Source organism: Ovis canadensis, chromosome 6 (genome assembly GCF_042477335.2).
Source record: "Ovis canadensis isolate MfBH-ARS-UI-01 breed Bighorn chromosome 6, ARS-UI_OviCan_v2, whole genome shotgun sequence".
Taxonomy (NCBI): domain Eukaryota; kingdom Metazoa; phylum Chordata; class Mammalia; order Artiodactyla; family Bovidae; genus Ovis; species Ovis canadensis.
The window spans coordinates 32,519,776-32,536,158 of NC_091250.1; the positions used below are offsets into that span (position 1 = coordinate 32,519,776).

Below are 16,383 nucleotides of genomic sequence, written 5' to 3' on the forward strand. Positions count from 1 at the left end.
TTTACTATAAAGATATAGACACTACTTATCTTTTAATCCAATCAATTCAATGTTCTATTTTTTCTGCTTTCAATCTAGAAAAGTTGAAAAATACACCATGTGAAGAGCTATAAACTTCAGATAGAAATGATTCATAACTGATTACTCATCATTATTATGCATTTAGCCATAAAACATAGTGATCAGGAAGAGAAGTTATTTTCATTTATTGAATAAAGATAATTATAAAATGCATTTTAATGAAATTAAGAGAAATAGTACAGATTTATTATCTAAAGATATAACTAAGTAGACCACTAGGTTTTACAAATCATTGTTCAACGTTAAGGATAAATATTTTTATATTTTATTTATTTGCAAATGTGTACTCACTTTGGAAAACATTTGAATTTTCTTCATTTTAACTAGTGTTAGGTAGTCTATTCGGGGTGGATAAAAGGTGCCTATGACTAAAGCCACCTAACAGCTATAAATCCATTTTTAAGTCTTGGAGATTATTAATTATGAAGTATGATCACTTTTGTGGAAGCTGAGGAATTTTTATTCTTCTTTTTAAAATAGGGGCCAGATGGATTACCCATGCCTGGCTGTTGGCAAAAGGTAGGCATTCCAGAGTTATATCTAAAAGAAACACTCTCTCTTTCTCTTTACCTGGCCTAGCCCTTTCCATTTAGAACAGATTTTTTTTTTTAATTTGACATTCCTGGAATTGTATATGGGTATTAAAAAGCAAAAGATTCCATCTTTGGAATACCTTTTGATGGTGTTTACTACTGACTTATTTCTAAATGGATAAGTGAAAATAGTACCTAGCAAACACTGTAATTTAGACCTCTCCCTATTTAATCTTTTCTTCAGAATGGAAAGGGTCAGTGCATCTTGACAATGGTTTGCTTGTGCCAAGTTCCTTTTCCTCCTATAGTTTAAAATTATTCTTAATTGTGATTCCTTTTCTATTTATACTCAATTACTTAGATAAAATATGCAAATACATGGTAGAACCCTGTCGATCAATATTAGTCACAAAGCTGAGAAAGCAGAAAATGTAAGAATGATTTTTTCTTCAAAGATGCCTTAATTTATTTAGGAGAATATGGTTATATTTAAGTTGATATACTTTATGATAGCAGTTTGCTCTAGACTCTACATGTGGCTACCCATAGTCACTGTGTGTGTGTATTCAGTAGAGAAGGGAACTTATTCTTCATAGAGAACCTGTGTACAAAGGCTGTGTGATAAGCCCTTTCATATAGGTGACATCATTTTATTTAATCCTCATCATAATCCTGTAGGGTATCACTGGGCTTTCCACGTGACTCAGTGGCAAAGAATCCACCTGTCTACATTGGCAGGAGATGCAGGTTCCATCCTTGGGTCAGGAAGATCCCCTGGAGGAGAAAATGGCACCTGGCTCCAGTATTCTTGCTGGGCAAATCCCATGGACAGAGGAGCCTGGTGGCACAACTGGGCAAACAGCACAGAGTGTTAGTAACCTCAGTGATGCTGATGAGGGAAATGAAATTCAGAAAAGTTAAGTAACTTCCAAGGGCACAGACCTAGTATATGACAGAACTAGAAGTAGACAGTGGAAAGCAGTGGCAGAACTTTGAGGAGGGAAGAGATCTGTGTGCTGTGCTGTTCAGAGAATACCAAACCTTTACACTGTAATGGTGCAAACCTCAGCATAAAGCACTGTGCGTATGCTACCTAAGGTTAAAGGAATTCCACTGATGTGAAAATGAGCTGAGGGAAGTATCAGTTCAGTTCAGTTCAGTTGCTCAGTCGTGTCCGACTCTTTGTGACCCCACCAATCGAAGCACGCCAGGCCTCCCTGTCCATCACCAACTCCCGGGGTTCCCTCAGTCTCACGTCCATCGAGTCAGTGATGCCATCCAGCCATCTCATCCTCTGTCGTCCCCTTCTCCTCCTGCCCCCAATTCCTCCCAGCATCAGAGTCTTTTCCAATGAGTCAACTCTTCACATGAGATGGCCAAAGTACTGGAGTTTCAGCTTTAGCATCATTCCTTCCAAAGAAATCCCAGGGCTGATCTCCTTTAGGATGGACTGGTTGGATCTCCTTGCAGTCCAAGGGACTCTCAAGATTCTTCTCCCACACCACAGTTCAAAAGCATCAATTCTTTGGCACTCAGCCTTCTTCACAGTCCAACTCTCACATCCATACATGACCACTGGAAAAACCATAGCCTTGACTAGACAGCCCTTTGTTGGCAAAGTAATGTCTCTGCTTTTGAATATGCTATCTAGGTTGGTCATAACTTTCCTTCCAAGGAGTAAGCGTCTTTTAATTTCATGGCTGCAGTCACCATCTGCAGTGATTTTGGAGCCCAAAAAAATAAACTCTGACACTGTTTCCACTGTTTCCCCATCTATTTCCCATGAAGTGATGGGACCAGCTGCCATGATCTTAGTTTTCTGAATGTTGACCTTTAAGCCACCTTTTTCACTCTCCTCTTTCACTTTCATTAAGAGGCTTTTGAGTTCCTCTTCACTTTCTGCCATAAGGGTGATGTCATCTGCATATTTGAAGTTATTGATAGTTCTCCCGACAATCTTGATTCTAGCTTGTGTTTCTTCCAGTCCAGTGTTTCCCATGATGTACTCTGCATAGAAGTTAAATAAGCAGGGTGACAATATACAGCCTTGATGTACTCCTTTTCCTATTTGGAACCAGAGGGAAGTATACATGCACTTTTACCATTTTGAATTTTTTCCTCTAACACTTGTGGCTTATTCAGTCATTTTTTTAAAAATGTATTGAAGTATAGTTAATTTAGTGTATAATATTGTGTTCATTCCTTCTGTACAGCAGTGATTCAGTTATTCACATATTCTTTTTCATATTCTTTCCCTTTGCAAAATATTGAATATAATTCCCTGTGCTATACTGTAGAACCTTGTTGTTTATCATTTTTCAGGCGTTTTTGACTGGCAGGCTTCACAGGCAAAACTGTAGGACGGCAGAGAGACACGGAGAGACAGGACTCTTATTTACCTCTCATCTCATCAACTCTATTGGTGAGGAGATCCTGTGAAACTCCCTCTCTTGCTTAACTACTTTCACACCCCCTTGGCCAGGGAAAGAAAACCCTTCTCTCCCGGTCATTTATTCAGTAGCTTCCCATACTCCACTTTCAGCCTGTCAGACCACTAGCTCCCTCACTTTGGAGGTCAGCTGGTTCTTGGGAAGATGAGCCTGTCATCATAGTCTTCACCTGAGGAAACTATCCTTTAATCGCCATAACCCCTGTTCTCAGAATTTTTAATACCATCCTGAGCTGGAATTACCATCTGCTCTTTAACCTTGGCCCTGTAATCTGATCCTGTCATGATTTTTTAATCCAGTCATCCAAACACTTTACATGGAGGGAGATGTGAAAGGCCTACCTTATTCAGCCTCTGATGCTACTCAGAACTTGGCTTCATGTCATTTTCAGCCTCTTCTGAACCATGTCCCTTTTGTGAGGCGTAAAAATAATGGCAACAAGCAAAGGATTCATCATCTTGTGGGTTCATAAAATGGCCAGACCATTTTATGAGCTAATGTGAGTTGCTCAGAAAATCAGAAATTTCCCTTTTAGGTACTTATTTTTCCACAGATTATATACTATATAAGATTAACGGTCTCCTAAATCTAGCCTCTCTTTGTATAAAGAATATATACAACATTTAAATCAATTAGACTTCAATAAAGTTTTTAAATGGTAAAAAAGAGAATAACTCAGTGATAAAGCTTCAGTATTGCTTACCACATTCCCCAACACAATCAAATGCAAACCATTGTGATCATCCTCTCCCAACATCTTCCTGCACCAAAAAGAGAGAAAGAAAACAATTAGATGGGGTTGGTAGGGGCAAACTATTCAATTTAGAATGGATAAACAAGGTCCTACTATATAACACAAGAACTGTATCCTCCTGGGATATAGAACAATCTCCTGGGATAAGCCATAATGGAAAAGAATATTTTTAAAAAAGTGTATGCATGGGTAAAATTGAGTCACTTTGCTGTAACAGCAGAAGTTGGCACAACATTGTAAACCAACAGTACTTCAATTAAAAAAACAATTAGAAAAATGAAATGTTCTAAAATTTCTTCTGTGGTCAATTTAGCCATCTCAAATATGCTGTTGGTCAAATCAAATTAATTTTTAAGTGATATTATTAAAAGAAGTGATATTATTAGAAGTGATATTATTAAAAGAAGGCCAGTAGATTACTTAGTCCTGTTTTAGTGGACCACCTTTTTGAATATTAAGTTTAGTAGTCTCCTGGATCGAGAAATGGCAACCTGCTCCAGTATTCTTGCCTGGAAAATCCCAGGCAGAGGAGCCTGGTGGGCTACAGTCCATGGGGTCACAAAGAGTCAGATATGACTGAGCACACACACAGTCTCTAGACACAGTGATAAATGTTTGACTGAAAATTCAGATTGTAGCCACAGTAGAAAGCACTGTGATTAACGAACAAGTCCTATTGTTTTGTTTTTTTATTCCCTCCCCGGTGGCTCAGACGGTAAAGTGTCTGTCTACAATGCAGGAGACCTGGGTTCGATCCTTGGGTCGGGAAGATCCCCTGGAGAAGGAAATAGCAATCCACTCCAGTATTCTTGCCTGGAAAATCCCATGGGCAGAGGAGCCTGGTAGGCTACAGTCCATGGGGTCACAAAGAGTTGGACACGACTGAACGACTTTCCTTTCCTTTCCTTTCTTATTGTTTTTCTGTTACTCTCAATAAGAATTTTTTTCATGTAAAACTATTTGATCTTTATTTAAATTTCTTTTCTTTCTAGATATAGTTCAGTTATCTGTATTTGGAGAATAATGATGTATCAATTCACATTGCAATTCATACAGTGAGTAAAAGGCAGAACTCATGGTTCAGAAAATCCTTACAAGCTATTAAAGTTATCATCTGTCTTTATCCAGAGATTATAAACCACTTCATAGGAAAAATACCTATAGCCTTCACATTTTTAAATGTTTCGTGAGATTTTGTTTTTTCAGATAGGGCAGGCTTGCAACAGAATCTTCCTAAAGTAAGGTGACCGATTTCTTAAGTTTTAAAATCTGATGGGGGAAAAAGGATCTTTAAAATTCTTGAGACTATTTACAAAACATTGGTTTCTCAAAAAATGTTTTTGTTTGAAATTTGAGATGAGTGGGAGTGTGGAGAAAAGAATACTACTTCCTGTACACATTCTCTGGCCTTAGCATGATGTGTGTAACACTAAGTGAACTTTATTGCTAAAGATCACAGAGTACCCAGCCCCTTACACATACTTAATATAGCATCTATTTTTACTGGAGAGAAAAAAGCAAATATTTTTAATTAGTGAAATGAAAGATGACTGAGGATGAGTCACCATTGTGATGGGGAGATGAGAGATCTTTATCATTGTCCTTCTCTGGACATTCTACTTTTCTCACTGATTTTTATTTGAGAAAAAGTCAAGTTTGTCACCAAGATCTGCTCTACAAGTTATACCTCAAAGACTTTTGTTCTTCTATTCTCTCAGACTTAAAACTTCAGCTCCAGGGCAACCTTAGTAATTATGGCTGCCGCCCAGAACAAGGAACCGGACATTTCTAGATCTTTAGATCACAATAGAACCTGTCATACAGCTTGAAGACTTGACAACAGAGGTCGGTCCTGCACGCCCTTCACAGCAGGGCAGGGCCGGAAAAAGGAAATAAGAACAAGGGCAGTAGAGTGTTAGAGTTGAGTGTCAGGGAAATAAGCAGTGCCATTGCACTTGTGTTTTAATGCTTGGAGACGATTACATAAGCCACACATAGAACATGTATTTTAATTATGGTGTGTCTGTGATAAAATTCTAATTTTCTGCTTTCCCAGAATAGTTACTGAGACAAAACACTTCCCACAGACTTCTCAGTAGCAAAATAAAAATGTGGGTTGAACCTAGGATAAAATGTTTGATAAGTTTTAGAAAAGTAATGTATAGGACATATCAATTGGCTCATTGATTAAAACAAAACAAAGCAACTTCTATTCAGGGTTCTACCAGTTTTCTTAAAATAAAAGCCAACTGGGAATTTTTATCCTAAACTACTAATTCTCTATATTTCTCTTTTTTGTTGTTTGTTTTCCTGCAGTGATGAATCTAACCTTCCGAGCATGACGTTGTGTATATAATGGTCCACTTTTTATATTTATAGTTGAAATTGGATTGCAGATTGTACAAGTCTGAGATATGTTTACATGTAGCTGCTTCTTCCTGTTTGCTGTAGTACACGTATCCATCTTTTCTTCCCTTACATCTAAAATCGGGCAAGATGTGAAACCAGTAAGAAGCCTGCAGAAAATATAGATCAGTATCTCTTTATCTTATGTGAAGATATGTATTTATATGGACCCAGTGATAGAAATCGATTGTTCTTGCTATTTTCTTACCTTGGGCTTGTTAATTGCATGGGCAAAAAGCACCATGAGATAGTTTACATGAAATTGTGACCAAATATGAACTCAAAGCTATGAAAATGTACTATACTGACTGATTTTAGAGTTTATCATCACAGCCCTCCTCACCTTTGCTCTTCATACCCACAACACCCATTGAAACTGACTAAAAGAGCATGATTGTGTGCCAAGCCTGCTTGCTGTGCACCTTCAGATGCTAGCATGCTGCGTGATGAGTCATTTGATCACAACGGAGCTTTTATTTCTTTTGTCATCTCAAGGGGGTTACACCATGGCTTATTGCCAAAAAGTGATAAGGTGGCGGAGAGCACACACAAAATGGTCTTGTATTTTACGGGCGCTGCGGTCCCAGCTACAGATCTTCAGCTTCCAGTATTGTGGGCTCATGTGGCCTCCTTGGTTAAAACGTCCAGGGGCTGAGCTAGTTGCTGACACCAGTTTTCCTTGGGCTGCCGTTGGCAGTGAAGACAAAAGATAGAGAATTGGTTCAGCCTCCTGCGCTCTCTCATGTGACCAAGTAGAAAAGAGGTTTACAAAAAGGCAGGCACCCAGAATAGTGGACTTTTTCTTTTTTAATAAACCAAATTCCAGCAAGTGTTAAAATGGGTGCATTTGGAAAATGACAGAGGCATACAGCACTTCTTTGGGGTAGGAGGTTCTTGGAATGGCAGTCCTTGTTCCTGAAGACAAAGCATGTGTACATCTCACCAAAGTTTGGGTTGCTGAAGAAATCACAAATCCCAGGAAGAGGGTGGATGAGACAACCTTTCCTGAAGATGTAGGAGAGTTCACCCTACACTGTCTACAGAAGCTGATGTGAGAGCTTGCTCCCATCCAAGATCCAACCCATGCTAAACATTTTCTACAAACTTCTAGAAACAGAAAGATATTTTCCATTCTTTTTAATACTTTTTTCTTTTAGTCCCAGGAATATTCAGGAAACTTTATTTTTCAGCTTTAGTCACATTTACTTTGAATATTTTTTTTTTTTTTTGGTCTTCAAAGCCTTGCAACTTGGTACATCAACGGTCCAGATGAGCTTTTGCTAACTTCTCTCTTGTTCTGAATAATTGAGGAGAATATAAAAGAAGCTCCACTTTCAGTTCAGTCATTGTAAAGCATTAAAGTTAAGCCATTTTTCAGTACTTTTTGACTTTTTTTGTAGGATGAATATAACATACATAGTGATTATCAGTTAAGATAAAGTCAAGATTTGGTCACATTTGACAGTATTAACTCATTTCTATTTCTTGTAGTTCTATTTAGATCTAAGTTGTATCTATATTTAGATTTCTTTTATCTTTTTTATATTTCTAAATGTTTATCTTATGCACAGACCAAATCTGAGATCTCAGAAAGCTGTGAAATATAGTTGCCATTAGGAGTATTTTTTCAACTACTTGCTCAAAAGTTACCTAATTGTATTAGACTGAGCATTTCTTTGCACAGTAAAGAGTTGCTAGCGTGTTTTGAAATGACGTGTTCTAGTGGAAGGGTTACGTTAGGAGGAACATCATGAATGAGCAGTCACTCTTTCAACCCATTGGACAATATAATTTCTCGTTTCGGGCTGTTTTGTGGGAAATTTCCTGGTTTCATGTATAGGTTTTCACCAGCAGAGGGGAAATTACCTCATTATTGGCTTCTGGTGACAAGAGTTAAGATACGCTTGTAAAACAGGGATCCTAAGATCTTTATGATCTCTTTCAGATTATATAACCAAATGCTCAGTTATACAAAATGCCTTCTTTTTGTTCCGATTACGTTTTGGAGAATTGAAAGATGTTTGAACGAATCTATCAATCAAATTGGTAACATTTCTAGTAACATTCCACACTCCGAAACCAATTTAGCATTTTTCAAACAAAAGAGGGCATTTTCTACCCATCTCTTGGATGAGCTGGCTAGGATATGGTGTTTTTTCAATGTCTGAAACAATTTGTCTTAAATGGTTTGGAAAAATGAACTAAAGCGGGTAAAGCTACAATCTCTTTAGGAAAACAAACAGTAGTGTCGAGAAAAATCTGGTGGCTATATTTCTTCCTATCTATCTTTCTTTCTATTCCTCTAGCAGAAAGAGGAATCAAGATGGATCACTATTTAAAACTTGCACAGCTTCAAAAGAGAATACCTCAGCATCAAAAGAGAAACATTTCACGTACAAAAAATATATATATTTTTTAAACACAGCCCTTTAGAATACTGTTCTATCCTATGTGTATATTGAGGTTTTGCTCTATAACTAATTTGACAAAATTAATTTTTATTCCATGATTAAAGGAAGCTGTAAGCTTTCAATATATTTGTTTCTTTGGGGAAAACCAAAGGACCGTGGTCCTTCTTTGTTCCATGGAATTACTAGGTCTTAACCATCATGCATAATTTTCAGCTTTTGTTATTAAAATATTTTAAATCATCCATTTTGTTATCAACGTAGAAAATCCTCAAGTAATTGCCTAATGAACTCATGAATGTGTCTGCTGATACATGTGTTGGCAGATACATATCTTTCTTTGAGTTTTCTTTCTTTTAATTTCTCATTGGATAGAAGATTAAGAAAAAATACATGAGAGACACATTGGAAATAAGTCAAGATCAGGTTCTATTTCTGATAAGCATCTTTTAAGAATGTCAAATTGGTATGTGTTTTAGCTTTTAAATTGTTTTCCATTTATGTTGGTGCTAATGTATTTCTCTTTCTTTATGAAAAATGCAGTTCTACTATGGATAATTTCATTTCTCTGTTTAATAGCATTCCTAAACTGTTAGTGTGTGATTTTAATTTTAAAGTTTATGGATTTACTATAATTATGGTTCAATGACCAGTCTTTCTTAATGTAAAAGAAAACAAAACAGCATACCTTTAGATGATGTGTGTTTATTTGGATTGTGGATCCTCTTATCTCATGTTCATTTCTTGTACCATATGCCTTTATCAACTTTCACCTTTTAGCTTATATAATTTGATTGAGTGACAAAACCAACATTAGACAAATTTGCATACATACATACAGTACGTGACACATAAATATGCTGAAATTTTTCTTCTAATTTTCACTTTCATTATGAAAAGCCGTCATGAAAGGTTTTTCTTTCTTATTTGATTTCATAGAAAACATGAGAATATCTTTAATTTATACCAAAAATGATCTGTTCTTAAACCTTGTGCATGATGTTCTGATGAGACAGTAAGAACTCTGATTCACCCAGTAGTTCAATCTATATATGCTTTGTCTACTATATATATATACACCTCTCTGCTAGTTTGGAAATGATTAAATGAGCATGATCAAATTAATGGAAAAATTAACTGGTATCATGTCTTTATCACTTAGAAAACATGCTTAATTTTCCAAAGTTTTATTTTTAATGTTTCTATTGTAGCATAAAAAGTTAACACAATATTTCATTCTGTTTTTTTGACCATTATATATTATCTTGCCCAGAAATAAGCAATGCTTGTTAAGGTGGGTGACATTTTTATGTCTCCTAATAAATGATCATAGGAACATGCAGATATTGATATTTGAAATCTTGTTTTTCTCTACTTCTTGATAATGAATTTATATTAATAGTTACTATTACCAAAAATGAACTTTTAAAATTTTTACCAAAACAGAAACCTTGCTATCTCTAAAAAGTCAGAACCACAACAACTTAATCTTATATTCTTAAGAATAATGATTAAGAACAGTCACCTGTGATTCTGGCTGTTAAAACAATTCACTCCTAGTGGAATTAACATACTTGACCAGTTATGATTCTGCTAAGTTATTTTAGAATGTAAAGACCTTCAGTCCCTAATCTTTCCCATTTTTGTTGAAACAGCTTCATATCAGCTGGATTTACTATATGCCATAGCAGAGATACCCTTACAACTTAAATTTTAAGTGGATTTTGTTTTTGCTAATTCAATACTGAAACATTTTAATGGCATTTCTCATTTTTTAATGTATTTAAATGCAGAAGTTACCCTATGCTGCTTATTGACAAAACTGTCCTTTGAGGAATAAGAAGACTTTTTCAACCTGACCCATTACATTTGATTTACAGATAACAAAGTACCAACATTTCTCAAAATGCAGTGGATATTCTCATATATCTCAGAAATATTAATAAATTGAATTCACAAAAGAATGTCTTACATATTATTGACATTTATGTGAATATTCTTTATACTGTTGTAAATGTTTCATGCAATTTAATAACATTTTTAAAAGATGTATGTATCTGATTTTCCTTTAGAAAATATATTTTTATTTGTATTTTTTACATTTTAAAGTTCATCTCTATGTGCAGCTATTTTTATATTGCCAAAAAAATCACGTAAATTCAAAATGAGAGAAAATGCAAAAAAAAAAATATTTTGGCAAGCATTACACTGCATATTTTTCTTAATGTTTTGTGGGCCAGTCTCATGTAATTGATTATTCTAAGAATGTGTTGTGTCTTACCACTGTAAATATGGCACAAACCTGTTTTTCTTTATAGTATAAATAATTGAAAGATTGAATTCTCCCTGTTTGATTTCTTGTTTCATTTCACTATCATTTCTCCAGCTGAGATTACTGAATCAAAAGACATGAATGGTTTTTGATTTGCAGCCTGGAGATAACTGCCTTGTGTTCAGTTTCTAATTTGTTTTTATTTGCTTTTTTAACTTGTTTTCAGGGTTCCTAGTTTGTGAGAAATTGATCTTCGTAATTATTTTTACACTATTTATGACTTATTTTCATAATGTAAAAAGTGTGTAATTATTACAATATTAATCCAAACATGGTCATGAATTGTTTTGTTATAAAGCTTTATTGATATTCACGAACACCGTGGTCTGTCTTCTCTGATTTAAACACAGTCCATGAAGAATTTTGTTCTGCTTTTCTACAGTATTGTCACACTACCATTCAACTTAGTGCTTAGCTACAGTGATTTTCTGCCAAAAAAAAAAAAAAAGACTCATACTTTCTGTTAATTAGATAGTAAAAACTATACTGAGCTTCTCCTCCAAGTTCACTTTTCTTCCAGAACCATCCATCTTGAATTAAACTCCCTTATATTCAGTTGATTCTTACCTGTACCACATCAGATCAGGGATTAGAATATAGCACCTAGTAATCACATCAATGTATTGAATAGTGAGTAACTGACTGCCTCTCTAAGTCATCAGCTATTTTTAGGTCCTCACTGAAAGAGCCCTCATCTCTCTTGCCCATTTGATGCAGGTGACTGTGTTAGTCACTCAGTCGTGTCTGACTCTATGAAGCCATGGACTGCAGCCCACCAGGTTCCTCTGTCCATGGGATTCTCCAGGCAAGAACACCATTGCCACCCTTTTAAACACTCTTTCCTTTAGTTCCCATATTATGTCCCTTCACTCTTGTTTTCTCCTACATTAAAAAAAAATTTTTATTCAAGTATAGTTGAATTGTAATGCTGTATTAATTTCTGCTGTATAACAAAGTGATTAAATATGCACATATATATACATTCTTTTCCATTGTGGTTTATCACAGGATAGTGAATATAATTCTCTGTGCTACCCCGTGGGACCTTGTTGTTACCCATTCTATGTGTAATAGTTTGCGTCTGCGAATCCCAAACTCCCAGTCCTTCTTTTCCCCATCCCCTCCCCTCCCCCTTGGAAACCACAAGCCTATTCTCTGTGTCTGCGAGTCTGTTTCATAGTTATCTTCATTTGTATCATATTTTAAACTCCACATATAAGCAACACCCTATGACGCTTGTCTTTTTCTGACTTACTTTGCTTAGGGTGATAATCTCTAGGTCCATGCATGTCACTGCAAGTGGCATTAGTTCATCCTTTTTTATGACTGAGTGATATTCCATTACTCATGCTCTATATCCGTCATACATATACCACATGCTCTCCATCCATCCATCCGCCAATGGACATTGAGGCTGCTTCCATGTCTTGGTTTTTGTGAATAGTGCTGCTGTGTTGTATGTATCTTTTTGAATTATAGTTTTCTGTGGGGCTTCCCCGGTGGCTCAAATGGTACAAACATCCACCTGCAATGTGGGAGACCCCAGTTTGGTCCCTGGGTTGCGAAGATCCCCTGGATGAGGGCATGGCAGTCCATTGCAGTATTCTTGCCTAGAGAATCCCGATGGAGAGAAGAGCCTGGTGGGCTACAGTCCATGGGGTCACAGAGAGTCGGACATGACTGAGCGACTAAGCAGACACATACCCAGGGGTGGGATTCCTGAATCATATGGTAGCTCTATTTTTGGTTTTCTGAGGAACCTCCATACTGTTCTCCATAGAGGTTTACATTCCCACCAACAGTATATCTCCTGCTTTTCTTTCTCATTTTCTTTTGCCAGCTCTTTCCCCTCTACCTGACCATTAAATGATAATCCTCAGGATTCTGACCCCCATGCTTCTTTTGCTCTTCTCCACCATATTTTTTTCTCCAGGAAATCTCATTTACTCCCACAAAGATCAAGTTATTATCGGCAATGCAGATTTTCTTCTGACTTCCAAACCAACTATTACAGACACGTCTACTTGGATGTCCCACAGGCCACCCTCATCTTCACACATGATTCTTCTCCAAGCTTCCAGATTATAGTGAATGTACTGTCCCCCACCAGCCATCTAAGCAAACATGATGGAAATGTCAGAATTATTCTAGGCACCACCTGCCTCTCATTACCCACCCACTTCTGCACACATGCAGCATCTAATTACCAAATCCCTTCAATTCTATCTCCCTAATATCTCTTGAGACCCACCTCCTTTCTCCTCATCCCCATTACCACTGTGTCAGTCTAGGCTTCCCCCAGTTCTTTTGGGGGGACTTTTAGAAGAACCTTCTAAATGGCCTCCCTGCCTCTAATAACCAACTCCCCTCCACCTCATACTCCATGTCACTCTGAGGGTGATGACAGATTTAAAGAAAGCAAATATGGCCATGTCTTATTTATGAATTTATCTATTTCATTTCCTATAGAATTTGAAGTAAATTAAACAAACCTTATAAAGAAATTAAATACATACATTTAAAAACAACCAAGAAAACCAGACTTAAACAAAGTTCAAGGTCACAAAGAAAGTTGTAATGAAAAGATAGGAGTTAAAATTATATGACTCTGAGCTTCCCGGTGTCCATAACAAAAAAAGAAATATGTCAATAACATGTTTACATCATCTATAAAGTGAAAATACTACTTTCTCAGAAGAATCAAAGCTGATTGACAAGAAATAACCTTATGTGAGATTTCTCTTGGAGGGTGCTATTGTTTAGGGCACAACTACAATGAGCCTAACAACAGATTTCTGTAATGTTCTTCATTATACGTCAAGTGCACATGCCAAAACCGTCAAAGAAAACAGTTGTTCAGAAGACTAACGATGCCATTCCCTTGCTTAAAATCCTCTGTGGTCCCCCGTTATCATGCAGATATTTACTTGGGGATAAAGTAGCAAGCCCTTTGTGATCCCACTCTGCCTAGCATCATTTCCTGCTGGTCAGCAACCCTCACCCCATGTTAAACTATATGAGGAGCCCTTTGCCTGCTTCCTGGGCCTGAAACAGTCTCCATCCCATCCTCACCATCCATCTGAAGAATTCTTGCTCTTTTTAAAAATTTTTTACAGCCAATTGAGCTGACCTTCCTCTATTCCCCATGGGGGCCCAGTGTGCAATAGCCACAAACAGCAGCCTCCTTGGTGGTGTATGCAGCCTGTGGCCTGTATGGGCTGCCCTAAGGGACCTTGGAGACAACCCTTCTGGTGGACATTTATAATTGGCATGCTATCTCCGGTCTAGGTGCCAGACGGGTATGCATGGTGCCTTTGGAAAGCCCCAGGGCACAGTAGCCATTAACCAAAACATTATGTCCATCCACACCAAGCTGCAGAACAAGGAGCATGTGGTTGAGGCCCTCTGCAGAACCAAGTTCAAGTTCCCTGGCTACCAAAAGATCCACATCTCCAAGAAATGGGGATTTACTGGTTTAATGTGGATGAATTTGAAAACATGGTGGCAGAAAAGCAGCTCATCCCAGGTGGCTACAGGTCAGACACATCCCTAACCATGACCCCTGAACAAATGACAGTCTCTGCAGTCAGCAGAGCCTTAGGGCCGTCCCTTCCTTACTCATAGTTTTTGTTGTGTGGTCAGTTATGTCCAGTTCTTTGTGACCCCATGGACTATAGCCTGCCAAGTTCCTCTGTCCATGGAATTTTCCAGGCAACAATATTGGAGTGGGTTGCCGTTTCCTACTCCAGGGGATCATCCTGACCCAGGGATTGAACCCACGTCTTCTGTGTCTCTGAATTGCCAGGTGGATTCTTTACCGCTGAGCCACCTGGGACACCCCCTCCTTAAGCATACCCACCAGTAAATCCTACTTTTCAGTCAAAAAAGAATTCTTGCTCTTTCAAGACCCAATCCATGTGTCAACATCCTAAATACCCCTTCCTGCCAATGTTAAATTCTCCCATCTTCTATGCTCCAATAATTACTTTTACTTGTCACTGCTAAAACACTTATCAAGTTGTTGATAATTACATGTTTATCTCTCTCCTCTACTGGATGGTATACCAAAGATGAACCCAATTTTCATAGATTTTCCTTAAATATTTTCAGATGAATAAATGAGAGACAAAAGTTACAAAAACAACAAACTCACTTAGACTTACCTATTTTATTAATGTACATAATGGATAAAGCACCCATCTTTCCTGGGTGATAGGAACGTTTTTGTCCAATGAGGTGACTCTGGGTGGGCTCCTGGATGGGGACTGATCATCAGAAAGACCAAATCATGATTAGACAGCTTGGAATTTTCAGGCCTAACCCCCCATCCTTATGAGAAAAGAGAAGGGCTGGAAATCGAGTTAATGTCTTTGATGAACCACCATAAAATTCTAATAGTATGGGGTTCCAAGAGCCTCTAGGTTGGTGAACGCATGGAGATTGGGGGAAAACTAATGGACCCAAAAAGGGCATGGAAGCTCTGTGCCCGTCCCACATACCTTGTCCTATGCATCTCTTCCATCTGGCTCTTCATCTATATCCTTTTACAATCAATTAGCAGACAGTAAGTAAACTTAAAAAAAAAAAATTCTCTGGCCTGACCCCTCATCATTCTCTCTCCTGTACTTTTACAACCTGCACCTGTCTTTCAGTTCTTCAACCAAGCTCTTCTCTGTCACTTCCAGAGCCCCAGTCTGTCACTTTTTCATCACATCTTCACCTAAAACCCCACCTCACCTCCCCAACTCTTATCTATCCTTTGTGTCTCAATTTAGACATTCTTACCTCTGCATTTTGGGTTTAATTTCTCACAGCACTCCCATGGTACCGTTCCACAGAGCATCTCTGTTGTTTACTCGTTAGTCCTGAATGTCCAGCGCAATGCCTGGCAGGGAGTTGGCACTCAATAAATGCCTGTTGAATAAATAAGTGGAAGAAAGCAATCACCCAGAGGGATACAGAACAAGCCATCCAAGGATATTATGAGCAACTGACTGTGAAAATATGAAACAGTGAGAATACAATTCTTGCTAAAAATTGCATGATTATTCCATTAACTCAGACATGATAACATAGTTCTATAGGCCTGTTCTTTTCTGTTCTCTTACATCAATATCGAATCAATATCAACATCAAATAGTGAAAGCAAAAAAGACTTAAGGGATCTATTCCTTATTTCTTTTGGATCAAGTTGTGTTCCTTAGAAATATCTTATGATCTAGTAAAGGGTATTCTATTTTTTAAAAAATCATTAAATATAAGAATATGTACTGGAATGTCCATGAAGAGGATGAAGGATATAGTCTCCAGAGAACACTTTGGAAAATGCTGCTCTCCAATAGAATTTGATCTAAATCAACACCTGCCGCAGCTCAGACATGCAGGCAATCCGTGTGCCTGTGTCTTATCTTGTAGCTCG

General features: G+C 37.4%; 1 protein-coding gene and 1 non-coding gene across 2 annotated transcripts in view; both read left to right on the forward strand.

Moving 5' to 3' along the window:
- Window positions 1–16,383, forward strand: part of COL25A1 (collagen type XXV alpha 1 chain) — a 527,569-nt gene that overhangs the window by 504,996 nt on the left and 6,190 nt on the right. Inside the window, exon 36 of the mRNA XM_069593542.1 lies at window positions 562–600. Coding sequence (XP_069449643.1) covers window positions 562–600 — 39 coding nt within the window. The remainder of the gene's footprint in view (window positions 1–561; window positions 601–16,383) is intronic.
- LOC138443025 (small nucleolar RNA SNORA70) lies at window positions 14,075–14,209 on the forward strand. Its single transcript, XR_011257954.1, has one exon. It is a non-coding gene; the product is annotated as a small nucleolar RNA SNORA70 (small nucleolar RNA).